Below are 17,520 nucleotides of genomic sequence, written 5' to 3' on the forward strand. Positions count from 1 at the left end.
AAGAAATGGGATTAGAAAGACAGGATAGTACGTAAGATCTTTGGGGTTCTTGAGGGCACCACTTGAAGACTGATTTTTGCAGCAGGTTTAATGACTTGAATCTATCACCCCTTCTCAATACACACCTTTCTCATTGTTCATAACCTTAAGTGTGAATATCCCTGATATCCAGTTTGTATGTATAACTATTAGCATGTGTTTGCCTTTATGGAGCATGTCAGTGGAATTTTCTATTGCATAGCATCTAACAAAATGTAAGTGGTTATAACATTTCCAATAATGAGCTCCTCTCTAGTTACATAGTCTTGGATAAACTGCTTAATCCCCCCAATCTTGGTTTCTACATTTTTACAATGAACGCACAAGATTTAAGTATTTTCTAATCTTACATATATAATTATCATGTAAGTTTCTGATTATCATTCTCCACCACATAAATGATAATATTTGTGGAGAGAAATTGCTGGCCGGGCGCGGTGGCTCACGCCTATAATCCCAGCACTTTGGGAGGCCGAGGCGGGTGGATCACAAGGTCAAGAGATTGAGACCATCCTGGTCAACAAGGCGAAACCCCGTCTCTACTAAAAATACAAAAATTAGCTGGGCATGGTAGTGCGCGCCTATAGTCCCAGCTACTTGGGAGGCTGAGGCAGGAGAATTGCTTGAACCCAGGAGGCGGAGGTTGCGGTGAGCCGAGATCGTGCCATTGCCCTCCAGTCTGGGTAACAAGAGCGAAACTCCATCTCAAAAAAAAAAAAAAAAAAAAAAAAAAAAAAAAAAAAAAAAAAAAAAACGAAATTGCTTCATTCCTGGGCATTTACTGCCATTAGGTTTGAGAAAACTATTATTTATACAAGGAATTGTACAACTTTTGTTTACTCTGGACAGTTCAAAAACATAACTGATGTTTGGCAAGAAAAGAATACTGATCTTATTTTTGTGTTTTCGGGTTGATCAATAAAAGTAAATTTTAAAATCTGTAGGTTAATACACTGTACTGGCATAAATATTTAAGATCAGTAAAGGGAAACATCAAACTCCATTGTAATTCATACATAAAATGTACAAAGCAAACAGGCATGATTTAAAGATTTTAATACATAATTAAAAATGGACAATTGAGAATTACATAGTTATGTAACATTGATACTGTTAGATATGTGGATGTACATATTTTTCTTTCCAGTAAAATAGTTTCATGCTTATAAAAGTCATCCTAGGTCAACTTGGGACAAAGAAAACAATGTACAGTAGAAATAAACCAAGTATTAAATAGGATATATAGGTAAGGAAAAAATATAAAGCAGTTACATACACACACATAAATAAATACACTTTTCTATTATTTGAAGGCAATTCACAATCATTTCCAGGAATTCTGTGAGAATTTAAGGCCATTTGTTCTAAAGAAATGCTTTAATTTAGACATAACTTCACAAAACTGTAATTCTTATAAAAACTGTACATGCAAAAACTCTTTACAATTAACTGTGGACAGGCAGGTCAGTATATAGGAGTAGTTTATTTCACAAATGTGTTGTGCACTAAGTCACATAGTTGTATATATTTATTTAACTGGTAATTTCTCAAAAGACTTCCAGCCTGTGCACCTTGCGTGGCAATGTGGAATGGTAATAACCAGAAATCCCAATCAAGAGAGCCAGTATCCCTTTGAATTAAAATATCTAGACAAGATATAATGGAATAAAAAGTTTAAAACATCTGTGACATGGTTCACAGTTAAATATTCTTGGTTTCAGGCTTTCTAAATATCATTATTATCTAAGGATGCTACTTTTTACAAAGTATTTTCTGTGCATTTATAGATCACAATGTTTGACTTTTTGTAATTTCTCCTTAGTGTTATAAAACACAAACCAGCTGCAGTCTAAATTTAGAAACCAAACTCCATGAAAAATGCATGTCCAACCAGGAGACACATCTGCCAGGCTTAACTCCCCAAACTCAGCAAACATTGCTGAGAAACTGATTATTAAGCAGATGTGGCTTCTTAAGACAATCCAGTTACTGAGAAATATAAAAGCATTTTTCCCTTCCCTTATTTGCAACTGTGTTTGTCCAGACAGTCTTTCAAAGAGATATTGCTCTTGTGATTATAGCTATTGCAATTTAGAAGACAAACGATTTCGTATTCAAAACTTTTATTCTTAAGAACAGTTATAAAAGTATTGAAATGTAAAAAGTAGTAACATGTAAACATTGATACAGAGACTGCTTTCCTATACACGTAGCAGTCAAAGACAATATTTGAGTTAAAAACATAGTTTGTGCTTTTTCCCAACAGTGCATTGGAAATTAGCTGTGTCTGTCCAAGAAAAAAAAAAAAAAAAAAGAAAAGAAAAAATTAGGTAAGACATCCATACTCTGCTTCAAGCATTTAAACAATTTTTCTGTTGCTCATGCAACAACCATATTTACAGTTTTGGTTTAGGAAGAGAACTAATTTTGGATCCAAGAAAGCACATTAACCAGTACTGCTGAAACCAAACTGAGAAAAGTATCCCATTGCCTGGTTCATTACAGAGTACCAGGCACAAAGCATTAACTCAGCAGTTCTAACTGATGTGTAGTTGACATTAGCATTTGAGAGTGCAGTCATATTTGAGTCTGTAACACATGTGTAGGTGGGGTGTATGGGGGAGGCGCAGGTGATGGCTTGATTCCTCGGGCTCTCATATAGGAGAGAAACTGCTCAGGGATCTCAGCTAGGACGTCTTTAGCCAATCTAGCCATGCTCAATATATGGTTTCCGCTTCTGTCAATATAATCCCTGAATGGCACAAACTAAAACAGAGATGAAAAGTTACTTTACAGACCTTAGAAGCTGTGTAATAAACAGAAAAATCAGCACATATACACATTTGGTCATAGGAAAATCAGGGAATTTGAGAATAATGGGGAGATGAATATTATACATTTTAGAAAATATTCAATATACTACAAATAGCTATAAGTGACTAAACTTACATATACTTATCTCAAAAGGAATGCAATTGTTTCCTGTTTCTCCCCCAATAACTCATGCCACTGAATCCTAATAGGCTCATTATGTTGCCAAATGTCTTCTGCAGTCTTACATTCTATACCTAGCCTGACTCCCAACAGGATGGAGCATTTATCCTCTTTGGGGCTTGGTTTCCTGTCAAATGGAGTTAATATATGCCTACTTCAGGTTCTGATATAAAAATACTATCTAATTCTGAGTAAGAAACAAGTATTACCCAATTCAGGGTTAAAAATAATAGTGTACATTATTAAGGAGTCCTAAGCATATTAAAGTATTTTAATTATTGCTATGACAAAAATCACATGGTCTATGAATATAGAATTCATACCTCTAATATTAATAGGAAACAAATATTCCATACATTGAATTTTGTATCAGATGTTGATTTTTAAGTATAATCTGGGAAGACAGGAAAAAAAACCTTGGCATAAAATTTGGGTATATTTCTTAGTGAATTATGTTGGCGCTAAAACTAATTGCAGTTTTGGCAGTAATTTGCAGTTTTGCAGTGGCAAAACTCGCAATTACTTTTGCACCACCTTTAATAAAAATGATTACTCCACGTTTATATATGTAATTATGTGAGAGCCCTTATCAGCTCGACACCAAATGCTCCTGTAATAGATTGCCTGATTCCATTCTCATTTATAATGGTTATTTAAGTTAATAAACACTGTGTTGTTTGAGGACATTAGTTCAATTTTCTCTTAGGGACATAATGATGCTTGAAGCAACTCTGAAGTGATTGGAACTGTTAATGTTGTGATAATTTAAAAGCACAGTAATTTTAAGTCTTCAGAGAAAAGGCATAGTGAAGATATTTTAATATGTTGAATAATTTCTGAGTATAATATTTAAAATTTTGAATTAAGTCATTTTTTCTCCCAGATGAAGACAAAGAACAATCCTGTCTCAGGCTGTAAAATATCACTTTACATTTATTTTGAAAAATGTTTGTTTTTTGTTTAAAGTTATTCAATATGTGCCTTTGGAAAATAATTATAATAATAATTATTAGATTATTTTATATAATTTTTTATAATTATAATTATTTTATAAGACAGCATTTAAAATGGTCAAGTTGCTACAGATAAACTAAAAAATTTTTAGAGAATCAAATATTATTGTCTTTTATGCAGTAAAGGTAGTCTTTTAAAGGAAGAGAAGAAAATTATTTGTTTCTTTTAAAAATAAGACATACTACAAGAAAGCATATAAAATTTTACCTTTTTTTTTTTTTTTTTTTTAATGAATGAGAGGTTCTTATGTTGCCCAGGTTGGTTGGCCTCAAATGCATAGCCTCACCTCCTCAAGCGCCAGGACAACTGGCATGAGCCCCCGTGGCCCCTCCTTATTTGTCTTTACCCCGATTCCAGGAGGAAAACTCAGAGCAGTTTTTATAAATAAGTACTTAAAAGGTGAGATACCACTGCCTGGATTCACTGATTTTTTTGAAGGGTTTTTTTGAGTCTATCTCCTTCAGTTCTACTCTGATCTTAGTTATTTCTTGCCTTCTGCTAGTTTTTGAATCTGTTTGAAGCTTCTCCTCTAGCCAGGCACAGAAAGATATACCATGTGTTCTCACTCATATGTGCAAGCTTAAAATGCTGATCTTATAAAAATAGGGAGTAGAACAGTGGTTACCATAGGCTGGGAAGGATAGGTGGGGAACGAGGGGTAAGGAGACTTGAGTTAATAGATAAAAAATTATAGCTAGATAGGAATATATTCTATTGTTCTCTAGCACTGTAAGTTCACCATAATGATAATTTATTGCATCTTTTTGAATAGCTAGAAGACAGAATTTTGAATGTCCCCAACACAAATAATAAATGTAGGCTGGGCACACTGGCTCCCGCCTGTAATCCCAGCACTTTGGGGAGGCCAAGTCAGGCAGATCATGAGGTCAAGAGATCGAGACCATCCTGGCCAACATGGTGAAACCCCATCCCTACTAAAAATACAACAATTAGCTGGGCGTGGTGGCATGTACCTGTAGTTACTGTAAGAAGAATAACTTGAACTAGGGAGAGGGAGGTTGCAGTAAGCCAAGATCGCACCACTGCACTCCAGCCTGGTGACAGTGAGACTCTCTCTCAAAATAATAATAATAAAATGTCTGAGATATCGGTGTACTTTCCCTGATTTGATAATTATACATTGCATACATGTAATGAAATATCACACTGTACCCTATAAATATATATAATTATGTCAATAATAAAAATAAGGATAATTATACCTATTTCATTGTTTTTATATTAAATAAGTTAAAACAAAGTGCTTAAACAGTAACAGTTCAATTTGTAATATGTATTATATATTAAACTATTTTGTTAGTAGTTTTCCATTTATATTCATATCAAACATTTAAATACAAGGAAGATTATTATCAATTTTATCTTTCAAATTTGAATACAGTATCAGTTAATCTAAAACACTAATTCCTGGAGTTTTGTTGTTTTAAAACACTTGTTGTTTCACCTTTCCAGCAAGTCCTACAGGATATGCCGATTTTTTTTTGAGGTAAGTTGAATTTCACTTTTAAGAATTTTATGACACTCGGGAAGATCAAAGCTAACGCTCATAATTATCACTGTTCTTACAATACACACAGTTCTGCTCGTATTTTAAACATGTTTATAAATCCTCAATTTCAACTTGGGTGGGAGTATATATCACATTTAGCTTAGGTTTGTTAGGTGAACAGAGTCTGATATTCCATTTGGACATGAGGGGGCACTGCCCACAGGTTGAGAACTACTGTCATAGGCAGTCACTGTTAGTAACAGGAGTATCCTGGATATATGTATCTGCATACTTACATCCCGATATAAGTATCATCCCACACTTATATCTGGAGTAGGAAAAAAAAAGTCACTAGCCTAAACTAAACCTTTCCAAAGGAACATTCATTTCTTATGTCATAACATACTTTAAGAAAAAGACAAGCAACTTCATTTCCTTTTTTATTTCAAATCTTAAAATTTTCAGGACAAAAAATGCCCTCTTTCTTGGAAGATTGGGCATATCCTTTTATCTTTACAGTTTTCCACTCAACTTCTTAGGCCACGCTGTTTATTACCTCTATTAATTAGTCCCTCATTTCTGATTCCTGTAGCTGGGAACCTCTTGTACAAAATAATTCTCACACATTGGTGAATGTATGCTGGCCATAAGGTAGCTTGGATCCTTATATTAGTTAATAATGTTTAGTTTGGAAGAATAAATCGATATTTACTTTGCACTAATTTATCACATTCATATAAATACCAATAAAGCATCTTGTTCTATAGGAAATATGGCATACTTGTTACTCTACATCTTTTTTCAGCATCTACCCAGTATAAGGAAAATGTTCCACGGGGCTGCTCTAACTGCTTGCTTTGCCTATTTGTAAAAACAAATTTGAATTAGTTTGGGCAAATGGGCTTTTAGTTGTTGCTCTGCTCAATTTTGCTTGATTGTTCCTACTGTGCAGAGCTCCATTAGTGATTTTCAAGTCTAAGCCCTCAAGGTTGTTATTCTCCTTTTAATGGAAAATATGATTTAAATAAAATTTTCAAGGAAATGATAGGCTGGCCAGAAGCTACATGCAGCTAGGGGGAATGGCACTGCATTATACACAATGGCCAATCCATAGCATAAACAAACAAATAGAAAGTCTTTATGTATACTGACTTAAGAAAATAAGTCACTTAAGTTTTAGAGTTAGCAACCATAGGAACTTATCCAGCTTACTCTTTATACTATAGTGATCTGGAATTAAATACTGAAGCAATGAGACTTAATCACATATAAAACTTACTACCTTGTTGTATGTTGGGGCACATCTACTATGAAATAATGACAAATTTCTTCCCACTGGACTGTGCCAACATACTGTACTGATAAAAATGCATTTATTGAGCAACTAGTAGTTGGGACATCTTCTGCTAGGAGGTTTAGCACGATATGTCATTTAATATTCACAAGTATCTTATATACGTTGAATTTACGTAAGAGGAAACTGAAACTTAGAAAGTTTAACATATCCAGGATCAGCTCTGACTATGTGTTAAAATCACTATTTGAACTCAAATGGATGTGACTGGAATGCATTAGCCACTTCAGTAATATAAAGAGTATAATAGATATTAATCATTTTCATTAAAATTTCATCTTTTAGGACAGTGTGTTATAGGAATAACACTGGTTTTAGAAACAGAACACTGTTGGAAATCTGGATCTACCAACTTATGACCTAAATAACTTTCCAAAAGTTATTTAATTTTGATATGAGGCTTCAATTTCCTTATCTGTAAATAATTATAAGATAATGACCAGTATTTTTAGGAACATAGGAAGTAATATGGAAACAAAGTGAAAATCCATCCAGGTGTGGCGAGTGAGGTCTTTGGAGAGGACTTTGTGACAGGCTATATATTGAGAAATTTCAAAGTCCGGGATTTCAATCAGCACAGATGAGGAGGAAGAGTATTCCAGGTAAAATGACGAGTGAAAATAGAAGCAAGAACCATGGAATTGTGTGATGGAAAGTTAATTTGTTAAGGTAAAGTACAGTGCATTCGTCTGTTTCTGTCTGTACTTAGCTAAAGCAGAGCCTGGAGTCAGGTCATGGAGAATCTTAAATGTCATGTTTAGGTATTAGAATCAAAATTACACAGAATGCATGTTAAGAATTTTAGAATCTGACATTTTAGGATTAAATCCTGGTCCACTTCTCATTAGCTGTGTGACTGGACAGGAGGAATTGAGCTAGCTTCATTTCCTTTTTTATAAAATGCAGTAATCAAAGTACCTGTTACATGAAGTTAATTAAGGACTGAGTGATACAATGCTATAGCTCTTAGCCTGCCTAGCACATGAAACACTAAAGGATTAAATATCATTATATGAAAATGTATTTAATAATAAAACCCCATCTACCCCTAATTTTCTGCTGAACCTCAGCTACCTACCATTATTTGCAACATTACAGTTTTGTTGGTCCACTTGAGAAATCTGGAATTTTAACTGTGTAGTGTGTATAAACTGGATTCGCTTCAAATAGTGAGAAATGGAAAGCAGAGAAAAGGCAAGAGAGCCTAAGATAGACTCTGTTTAGAAAATTGGTTTACAGTCGTTTTCTGACCATGGGAAGATTGAAAATACTACCCGGCATGTATACGTGCAACCCTACTATTCTAAATATTCAATAATGTTTCTCTCCTTTAAAATGTGCTTTAAAAACTTTTCAGTGACTGACTGGTAGAACCTGGAAAACTCTGATGGTAGAATGTTTAGCCTTATTCAAGGTGAGAGGGGAGGTGCCAATTCTTTTATACAATGTGAATGTAAATGATCAATGTGATACGTAAAGGACCAACCACCATTTAGAAACTTCTCTATGAAATTAGAAAAGAGTATATCAAATCTCTAATTCAATGTAGGAATGTAAGTGAAGATGTCACTGTTATTCAGGGTGTTGCTAATTTCCTAGGGATATTTTAATTTCTTGTTCAGTAAATGTTAAGACCTCACTACTCCTCAGTTGGGCTTTATGTGGCAGAATCCCTTGAGTGCTCACCTGTGTCCCCAGGCGTGTTCAAAATCTTTGGGATCCCAGCATTACTTTATGGTGATAGACTGCTCTCAAGGATTGTGACTTTCAAAACAAAAACTATATAATTATACTAATATACCTATGCTATTGATAAGTAACAAAGTACTTAATATCTGTTACTTCATCTGAGACAACATCATGGGAGGAGCAAAGATGAAAGAATTTAGAGTCTACAGATAATGAAGCAAAGACAGAAATTTTTTTACTTGTTAAAAATGAGAGTGACAAAATTATAGTTTCACAGATCATTCAGGCCCTATGTCAATACTCTGTTCAATGTAGTATATGTGTTGAGTGCTTAGTTTTGTGATCAAGGATAATTTTTATGAATGCAAATAGGTTGTCACTAACATAATCTATTGGTTTTCTTAAAGGAAACCTTAATGATGTAAGCAATCTTAGTTACTTCCTAATGAAGAAAATAATACCAAGCTTCTCTTAAACATCATTTAAATGAAACTGAGATATGAGGTTGCCTCTGCTAACCTGGTAAAAATGCATTAAAACAGCAACATAACACATTCTAAAGACTTCCAATTCATACTTCCATGCAGTAATTTGATTTTTTTGAAACTGTGAACAGATATTATGGAGAGCTTTTAAATAAAGTGTAATTACTTAGATCTATAATTATACTGATGAGGTTAAGGTGAATAATCATGTGTCTAATTATGAAAAAAACACATGATGAGCTTCTTAAACAAATGACCATATCACCAGGTTCTTTTACTCAGTTGCTCTTAACCTAATCATTTGTTAGTGTAATTTTTACCATATCAAGTACTGTAGGTTAAAAAGCTTACATCATAGTCAGTTATCTTTTTTATAAAACTATTTTATAAAAGTTTTTATTTTAAAAGCTAATTTTGCGGACTAATGAATATTTTTATCTTTATCAACATTACTCTTTAAATTATCACACTAACAGATTATATTATTACTTCCTTAAGTTATTTCAAGCATTTTTTGTGGTTCTTTTGTCTAAAAGTTCTATTTCTGGAATGTATTTTATATGTATTATCTCACTTAATCTTCATAGTTCTATTTATCCCCCAAAACACTGAAATCTAGAAAGCTTATAAGCTATCATAGTGGAAAAATCAGAATTACAACCAAATTCTGTAGAATCCCTGAGAAAGCAGGAGCAGTTATCTCGGACAAATGCTGCCACTCTAAGTTCCAGCTCCCTTTCTAGCCTCATGCATTTTAAGGAAATTATTTCTCTTCTAACTACAAGCAGCCAGAAAGAGCAGAGAGTTAAACACAGATAAGACATTTCAGGCACATAGGGAGGAAGTCTCTTGGGTAACTGCCAAATTTTACTCTTATACAATGGACCCCAGAAAAACAGTGGGCCTTAAGAAGCACATTATTTTTCCTTAAGGTGCACTAAGGAAGCTAAAAGCAGATATGGAAGATATACCTGCAGAAAGATGTATGGAAACAGACACACAGTTCTTCCTCCCCCTCCCAGACAAACACAACAAAGAGACATAGAAGCAGTCCAAGCCTCTGATAAACCCCCCCACCCTGATTCCTTAAAAACTATTAGTCTGTAAGAGAGTGTGGTTTCTGACCTAACTTGGTCAAAAGTCCCTCCCAGGTTTGAAATAAGCCTGTTGACTATGGAGCCACCCTTGGTGTTTCTTTCCTTTCTTTAATTCTTGCAATCCCAAATTATTTTTTCTTAATGACTGTATTATGGGTGAATATATGTTACTATTTAGGAAATAATAATAATGTTCATTGTTTGCTCTCTTAAAATTTTGATAAAATGTGCTTAAATGGTATTGAGACCTTCTTCCTTTTCTGATCCAAAAAGATACACTTCATAGCTTTTTTTCCATTCTGACATCCTAAAAAAATCCGGAAATCCTATGCAACTATTTAGTTCATTAATACCTTGCTTTCAATTATAAATGTTAACTATGTTTAATTATGGATTGTTTATATTCACTCCCAAAATAGGCTTTAGTTAAGTATTTTTCTTAATTCTAGCATTTTCTAGATGTAGATATAGTTTTTTTTTTATGTATGACATATTTTAGAATCTATTTCCCTATTTTTTCTTACCATAATCTATGAGGAAAGTATGAAAATACATACAAAGTTTTTGGTACATTTTTACTAAATTTATTTACCCTGAATATCTATCAGATTAAAATAGATTTAGTTTTTGTGGAGACAAAAAAATAGATAAGCATCATTTAAAAGTCTGTTATATTTCTACCTTCTAATTTTGTTAAAGATTCCAAGATATTTTCTAGCAATAGTAAAGTAGGAAAAGGTTCAATTTCTTACCTGAACAATGTCTCTTTCAGCATATTTTCCTCTAGAGGAGACTCTTACATCATCTCCATCCAATTCAACCATTGCTGAAAGAGAAAATGTGATCATTTATTCAGTACATTTTAGCCAAATACTAAAACAATGTAGACAATAAGGAAATCAATATCTATGAAGTAGCAAAACGTCCTATGAAAAGACAGAGAGCATGTTGATCCCTTCATCTCTACATTCATTTCTCACACAAAACTTGACTAAGTGTGTATTTTACAGATAAAGAAAGTGAGCCAAGATCTTGTGTGACCCTTTGAAAGGTGAGCAGAACCAGTCATTGTGAAACTGTCTCTGGGTCTCTCTCTCCATCCTACCAGTTCTAAACTTCTGGTTATATGCTTACATGACTGATTAAGCAAGGGATGTTAATCTATCAAATTTTAACTTTTCTAGTTTAAGAAACTTGGCCTTAATAATCATAGAATTTTCAATTACATGTTGAATTTTATTTTCATTGAAACTATCACAAAGCTGCTTGCGCACACACACACTGACTAATTTTTTTTCTCTGCTCTTATACTCATTGGATAAAGTATGCTTTTTCTGAAGGATAATCCTTTTGTTAATTAAGAAATAATTTCAACATTTCCTAGATCAGCTGATATTTGGAAATGCTGCGATATAATGGGACATTATATCACAGCAGTAATGAAGTGCTGTAATTAGGAACATTTCCTATAGGTTATTAAGTTTTCAGTGAGAATTCTCTAAATAATTAATCACACGAGGAATACTAATTTGTGCTTAAAGTATAATTCTATTACTGATAATTTATTTTGTAAACACTTGACATTCACCAGACTCCAGAGAGCCACTTAACAATTATAATTTTGGCCTCATCACCTCTGTCCTCAGCCTCAATACAGCTCAGTCAGCATACAATCCTCACTTCTTTATGCTTCTCTTCAGTGCTTAATGTATTTGGGCTAAAAACATTGTTTTCAACTTTACCTTATCACACATGTTCATAAGTCAATGCTTGCCCTGAAATACTGCTAGTATTCATAATTAACAGAGCAACTCTTCAATGATTTGCCAAGATGTACAATATATATAATTATGTAAAATATGTATATTACTAATAAGAATTATCTCAATGCAAAAGCCATTTTTTAATCTCCCCCACTTTTTGGAGACGTAAACATAATTCATTATTTCCAATATTTTTAGTAATTCTTTTTAAATGTAAATTTGCCTTTACATTTTTCACATTACTTTGGGACATAAAATATACACCAATGGTAATATCCAGTGGTCACAGACACTTCTCCATTATTCTCTAATATGTTAATAACTTATAACAATTACCCTATACTCATGCTAAAATGGGAAACAAGGATTAGATGATAATCTAGATCTCACGTTCCACAATTCTCTAGAACCCTACAGCCCCCATTGGTTTTTGTGAGTGTTTCATTCCTATTAATGAAGAAAAGGACAGTCATTCAGGCAACACTGTATTAGCATGAGGTCCTATAAATACCTCCCACTTTTCAGCATGTCCTTTGGTTTAAAACACTGTAGACAGCAAGAAGTGGAGGCTATGCTTTTGAGAACAAGAAGAGAGACGGTGTGTAAGTGGTGGATGGGTCAGGTCTACTCCAGGTTTGTTGACCATCTAGTCCTCAGGCACGTGGAGATTATGAACTCTTACCTCTTCCTGTAAAGGTGTATGAGAGACAGATCTGCATTTCCTTCTAGCCATGGAGGGCACAATGAAGTAGAAACCCTATTTTAACCCCTTTGTCTAACTCAGATCAAACCAAATAGTGAGATGCTGCTTTAATTTGACGTTATGATTGCCTTTTAAGTATAAAGAAATCTTGCCTTGAGAAATCTTTCTTTGTAATAAGGGTTCTTTTTTAGGAGTGAAAAAAAGTCAATATTTTTCCATTCATTATGTTCAAATATTCTCAGTAATTTACTTTGCGATGTAAATATACACCAACGAGGAAAATTACGTAATTTTTAAATGGTCTTAATAAAAGAGTTAAATTTAAATACTCAATATTTTATTCTTATTTCCTCTACCTTCAAAGGACAGATGGCAAAATATTGTATTTCTTGCCCATGGAAACAATGTCTTTCAGGTTAAAAAATGTGCAGATGTTGGATTTACATGGTTAGCTCAAGAAATCTGTGATATGGTTTGGCTCTGTGTCCCCACCCATATCTCATCTCAAATTGTGATTACCGTGTGTTGAGGGAGGGACCTGTAAGTGCCACATGTTGAGGGAAGGAAGTGATTGGATTATAGGGGTCGTTCCCCCATGCTGTTCTCGTGACAGTGAATGAATACGGTTTTATAAATGGCAGTCTTTCCTTCCCTCTCACATGCTCTTTCTCTCTCTTCTGCCACCATGTAAGATGTGTCTGTTTCCCCTTTCACCATGATTATAAGCTTTCTGATGCCTCCCTAGCCATGCAGAACTGTGAGTCAATTAAACCTCTTTCCTTTATAAATGACTCAGTCTCAGGTATTTATTTATAGCAGTGTGAAAATGGACTAATACAGTTTGCAAGTTGGATTTTGGTCAGTTTATATGTGTGATACATACATTTACTCTAGAGCAGATTTGGGAGTGCCATGAGAGGCTCCTCCGATAGAAGAGCAGCAATTTGTCTAGTCAGAGATTTCTAATAAACATGAGTATTCTCTCATTTTCTTTTTAGCCACGAAGAGATGTGTTTTGAAAGGAAAAAAAGAAAACTACTTTAGAGAAGCATCTATAGTCCCCAGGCAGAATAATCTACTTTTCTAGTACAGGACCTGGAAGTTTTTCTGTCTCATTAAAACTTCCATCATGGTGAAAAAAGAAACTAGGTGTTACAGGAGTCTAATATCCTGTTCCTATGTTTCCAGAAGAAAATTTCACTCTAATTTCTGGGAAGGTAACATCCCTTTTTATCTACAATCTTCATTCACCTTTCTGCATGAAAAGAGGAACAATTTATAGAGTTACTAAGATTAGAAGAAATAACTGAGCTTGAATCACTCCCATTTGGCACAGCATTATCCTGAGAATGAGTGTAATTTCTCTCTGGCATGCTTAATAGGCAAAACTCCTCCTCTATAAAGAGAAGTCCAGGAGATAAGAGAGATAATTTAATCTTCGGGGGAAAAAGTAATGAGAATGTGATTGTCCACATGTTAACCCAAAGGTCTCAAATTCTGCATTGGTAGTAATAAAGCTGATAGATTGATCAGAATAATTCTTGCATACATTTTTTTCCAGTTAGTTCAGGACCTGAGAAAGAGAAATGATGAATTATCATACCTTAAAAGCCTAACAAATTTACTGAGAACTAAAGAAAGGAAGAAAATAAATAGCTGTCGCTATTGGATGAGGGCAGCAGCCAAACAGTTGTGTCTGCTACTCTGTACAGAAATACAGAAGAGGAAGGGTCAGTGGCTTTGCATTTATGAATCAGGTGTTGGGACTCTCAAAAAAGGAGAATTGATTGAGGTTTACCATCTCTGCAGTGATAGGCCTACTGGTGGACTTCCATAGGAGTCAGAAAGACGTGAAATATACCCATGAAAGATACATTCATCAAAATTCCTGGACACTTACACACTCCCAAGACAAAACCAGGAAGAAGTTGAATCCCTGAATAGATGAGTAACAAGGTCTGAAATTGAGGCAGCAAGTAATAGCCTACCAACCAAAAAAAGTCCAGAACCAGACAGGTTCACAGCCGAATTCTACCAGAGGTACAAAGAGGAGCTGGTATCATTCCTTCTGAAACTATTCCAAACAATATAAAAACAGGGAGTCCTCCCTAACTCATTTTATGAGACCCACATCATCCCGATACCAAAACCTGGCAGAAACACAACTAAAAAAGAAAACTTCAGGCCAATATCGATGATGAACATTGATGTGAAAATCCTCAATAAAATAATGGCAAAGCAAATCTAACAGCACATCATAAAGTTTATCCATTACGATCAAGTCGGCTTCATCCCCAGGATGAAAGGCTAGTTCAAAATACACAAATCTATAAATGTAATCTATCATATAAACAGAACCAAAACAAAAACCACATGATTATCTCAATAGACACAGAGAAGGCCTTTGACAAAATTCAACAAACCTTCATGCTAAAAACTCTCAATAAACTAGGTATTGATGGAACTTATCTCAAAATAATAAAAGTTATATATGACAAACCCACAGCCAATATCATACTGAAAAGCAAAAACTAGAAGCATTTCCTTTGAAAACTGGCACTAGACAAGGATGCCCTCTCTCACCACTCCTATTCAACACAGTATTGGAAGTTCTGGCCAGGGCAATCAGGCAAGATAAAGAAATAAAGGTATTCAATTAGGAAAAGAGGAAGTAAACTTGTCTGTATTTGTAGACAACATGATTGTATATTTAGAAGACTCAATTGTCCCAGCCCAACATCTTATGCTGATAAGCGACTTCGACAGTCTCAGGATACAAAATCAATGTGCAGAAATCACAAGCATTCCTATATACCAATAACAGACTAAAAGAGAGCCAAATCACCAGTGAACTCCTATTCACAATTGCTACAAAGAGAATAAAATACCTAGGATTGCAACTAACAAGGGACAAGAAGGACCTCTTCAGGGAGAAGTACAAACCACTGCTCAAGGAAATCAGAGAGGACACAAACAGATGGAGAAACATTCCATGCCCATGGTTAGGAAGAATCAATATGAAAATGGCCATACTTCCCAAAGTAATTCATAGATTAAATGCTATCCCCATCAAGCTACCATTGACTTGTTTCACAGAATTGGAAAAAATAACCTTAAATTTCATATACAACCAAAAAAGAGCCTGCATAGTGAAAACAATACTAAGCAAACAAACCACAAAAAAAAAAAAGCTGAAGGCATCATGCTACCTGACTTCAAACTATACTACAAGGGTACAGTAATCAAAACAGCATAGTACTGGTACCAAAACAGAGATAGAGACCAAAGGAACAGAGGCCTCAGAAATAATGCCACACATCTACAACCATCTGATCTTTGCCAAACCTTACAAAAACAAGCAATGAGAAAAGGTGCTGTTTAACAAATGGTGCTGGGAAAACTGGCTAGCCATATGAAGAAAGCCGAAACTGATCTCATCCTTACAACTTATACAAAAATTAACTCCAGATGGATTAATTAATAATTTAAACATAAGACCTAACACCATAAAAACCCCAGAAGAAAACCTAGGCAATACCATTCAGGACATAGGAATAGGCAAGGACTTCATGACTGAAACACCGAAAGCAATGGCAACAAAAGCCAAAATTGACAAATGGGATCTAATTAAACTAAAAAGCGTCTGCACAGCAAAAGAAATTATCATTATAGGCTGGGTGCGGTGGCTCACGCCTATAATCCTAGCACTCTGGCAGGCCAAGGTGGGTGGATCATGAGGTCAAGAGATCGAGACCATTCTGTTCAACATGGTGAAACCCCATCTCTACTAAAACTACAAAAATTAGCTAGGCACATGCCTGTAGTCCCAGTTACTCAGGAGGCTGTGGCGGGAGAATTGCTTGAACCCAGGAGGCGGAGGTTGCGTTGAGCTGAGATCGCACCATTGCACTCCAGCCAGGGTAACAAGAGTGAAACTCCATCTCAAAAAAAAAAAAAAAAAGAAAAAAAAAATTATCATTACAGTGAACTAGCAAACAGCAGCATGGGAAAGAAATTTTGCTATCTACCCATCTGACAAAGGGCTAATATCCAGAATCTACAAAGAACTTAAATTTACAAAAATAAAACCCCATTAAAAAGTGGGAAAAGGATATGAACAGACACTTCTCAAAAGAAGACATTTATGCAGCCAACAAACATATGAAAGAAAGCTCGTCATCACTGGTCACTAGAGCAATGCAAATAAAAAGCACATTGAGATACCATCTCACGCCAGTTAGGATGGTGATCATTAAAAAATCTGGAGACAACAGATGCTAGAGAGGATGTGGAGAAATGGGAACACTTTTGCACTGTTGGTGGGAGTGTAAACTGGTTCAACCGTTATGGAAGACAGTGTGGCAATTCCTCAAGGACCAAGAACTAGAAATACCATTTGGCCCAGCAATCCCATTACTGTACTGGGTATATACCCAAAGTATTATAAATCATTCTATTATAAAGACATATGCACATGTATGTTTATTGTGACACTGTTCACAATAGCAAAGACTTAGAACCAACCCAAATGCCCATCAATGATAGACTGGATAAAGAAAATGTGTCACACATACACCATGGAATACTATGCAGTCATAAAAAAGGATGAGTTCATGTCCTTTATAGGGACATGGATGAAGCTGGAAACCTTCATTCTCAGCAAACTGACACAAGAACAGAAAACCAAACCCCACATGTTCTCACTCATAAGTGAGTGTTGAACAATGAGAACAAAATGTACACAGGGAGGGGAACATCACACACTGGGTCTTGTCCGGGTGTGGGAGGATAGGGAAGGATAGCATTAGCAGAAATGGGTGATGGATGCAGCAAACCACCATGGCACGTGTATACTATGTAACAAATCTGCAT

The 17,520-nt window shown here is 34.9% G+C and overlaps 1 protein-coding gene across 3 annotated transcripts in view; it reads right to left on the reverse strand.

The window, feature by feature from the left end:
- Nucleotides 1-920: 920 nt before the first annotated feature.
- The window catches only part of CPNE8 (copine 8), a 254,337-nt gene continuing 237,737 nt past the window's right edge, over nt 921-17,520 (reverse strand). For 2 of the 3 annotated variants that reach the window (XM_032248310.1, XM_032248312.1), the window contains exons 19-20: nt 10,935-11,008; nt 921-2,805 (exon numbers count right to left, since the gene is read on the reverse strand). In XM_032248310.1, coding sequence (XP_032104201.1) covers nt 2,617-2,805; nt 10,935-11,008 — 263 coding nt within the window. In that variant the 3' untranslated portion in view covers nt 921-2,616. The remainder of the gene's footprint in view (nt 2,806-10,934; nt 11,009-17,520) is intronic. The other variant, XM_032248311.1, reaches the window with a different exon arrangement.

The sequence above is a fragment of the Sapajus apella genome, unplaced genomic scaffold (assembly GCF_009761245.1).
Source record: "Sapajus apella isolate SASKATOON/1434 unplaced genomic scaffold, GSC_monkey_1.0 scaffold66, whole genome shotgun sequence".
Classification (NCBI taxonomy): Eukaryota; Metazoa; Chordata; class Mammalia; order Primates; family Cebidae; genus Sapajus; species Sapajus apella.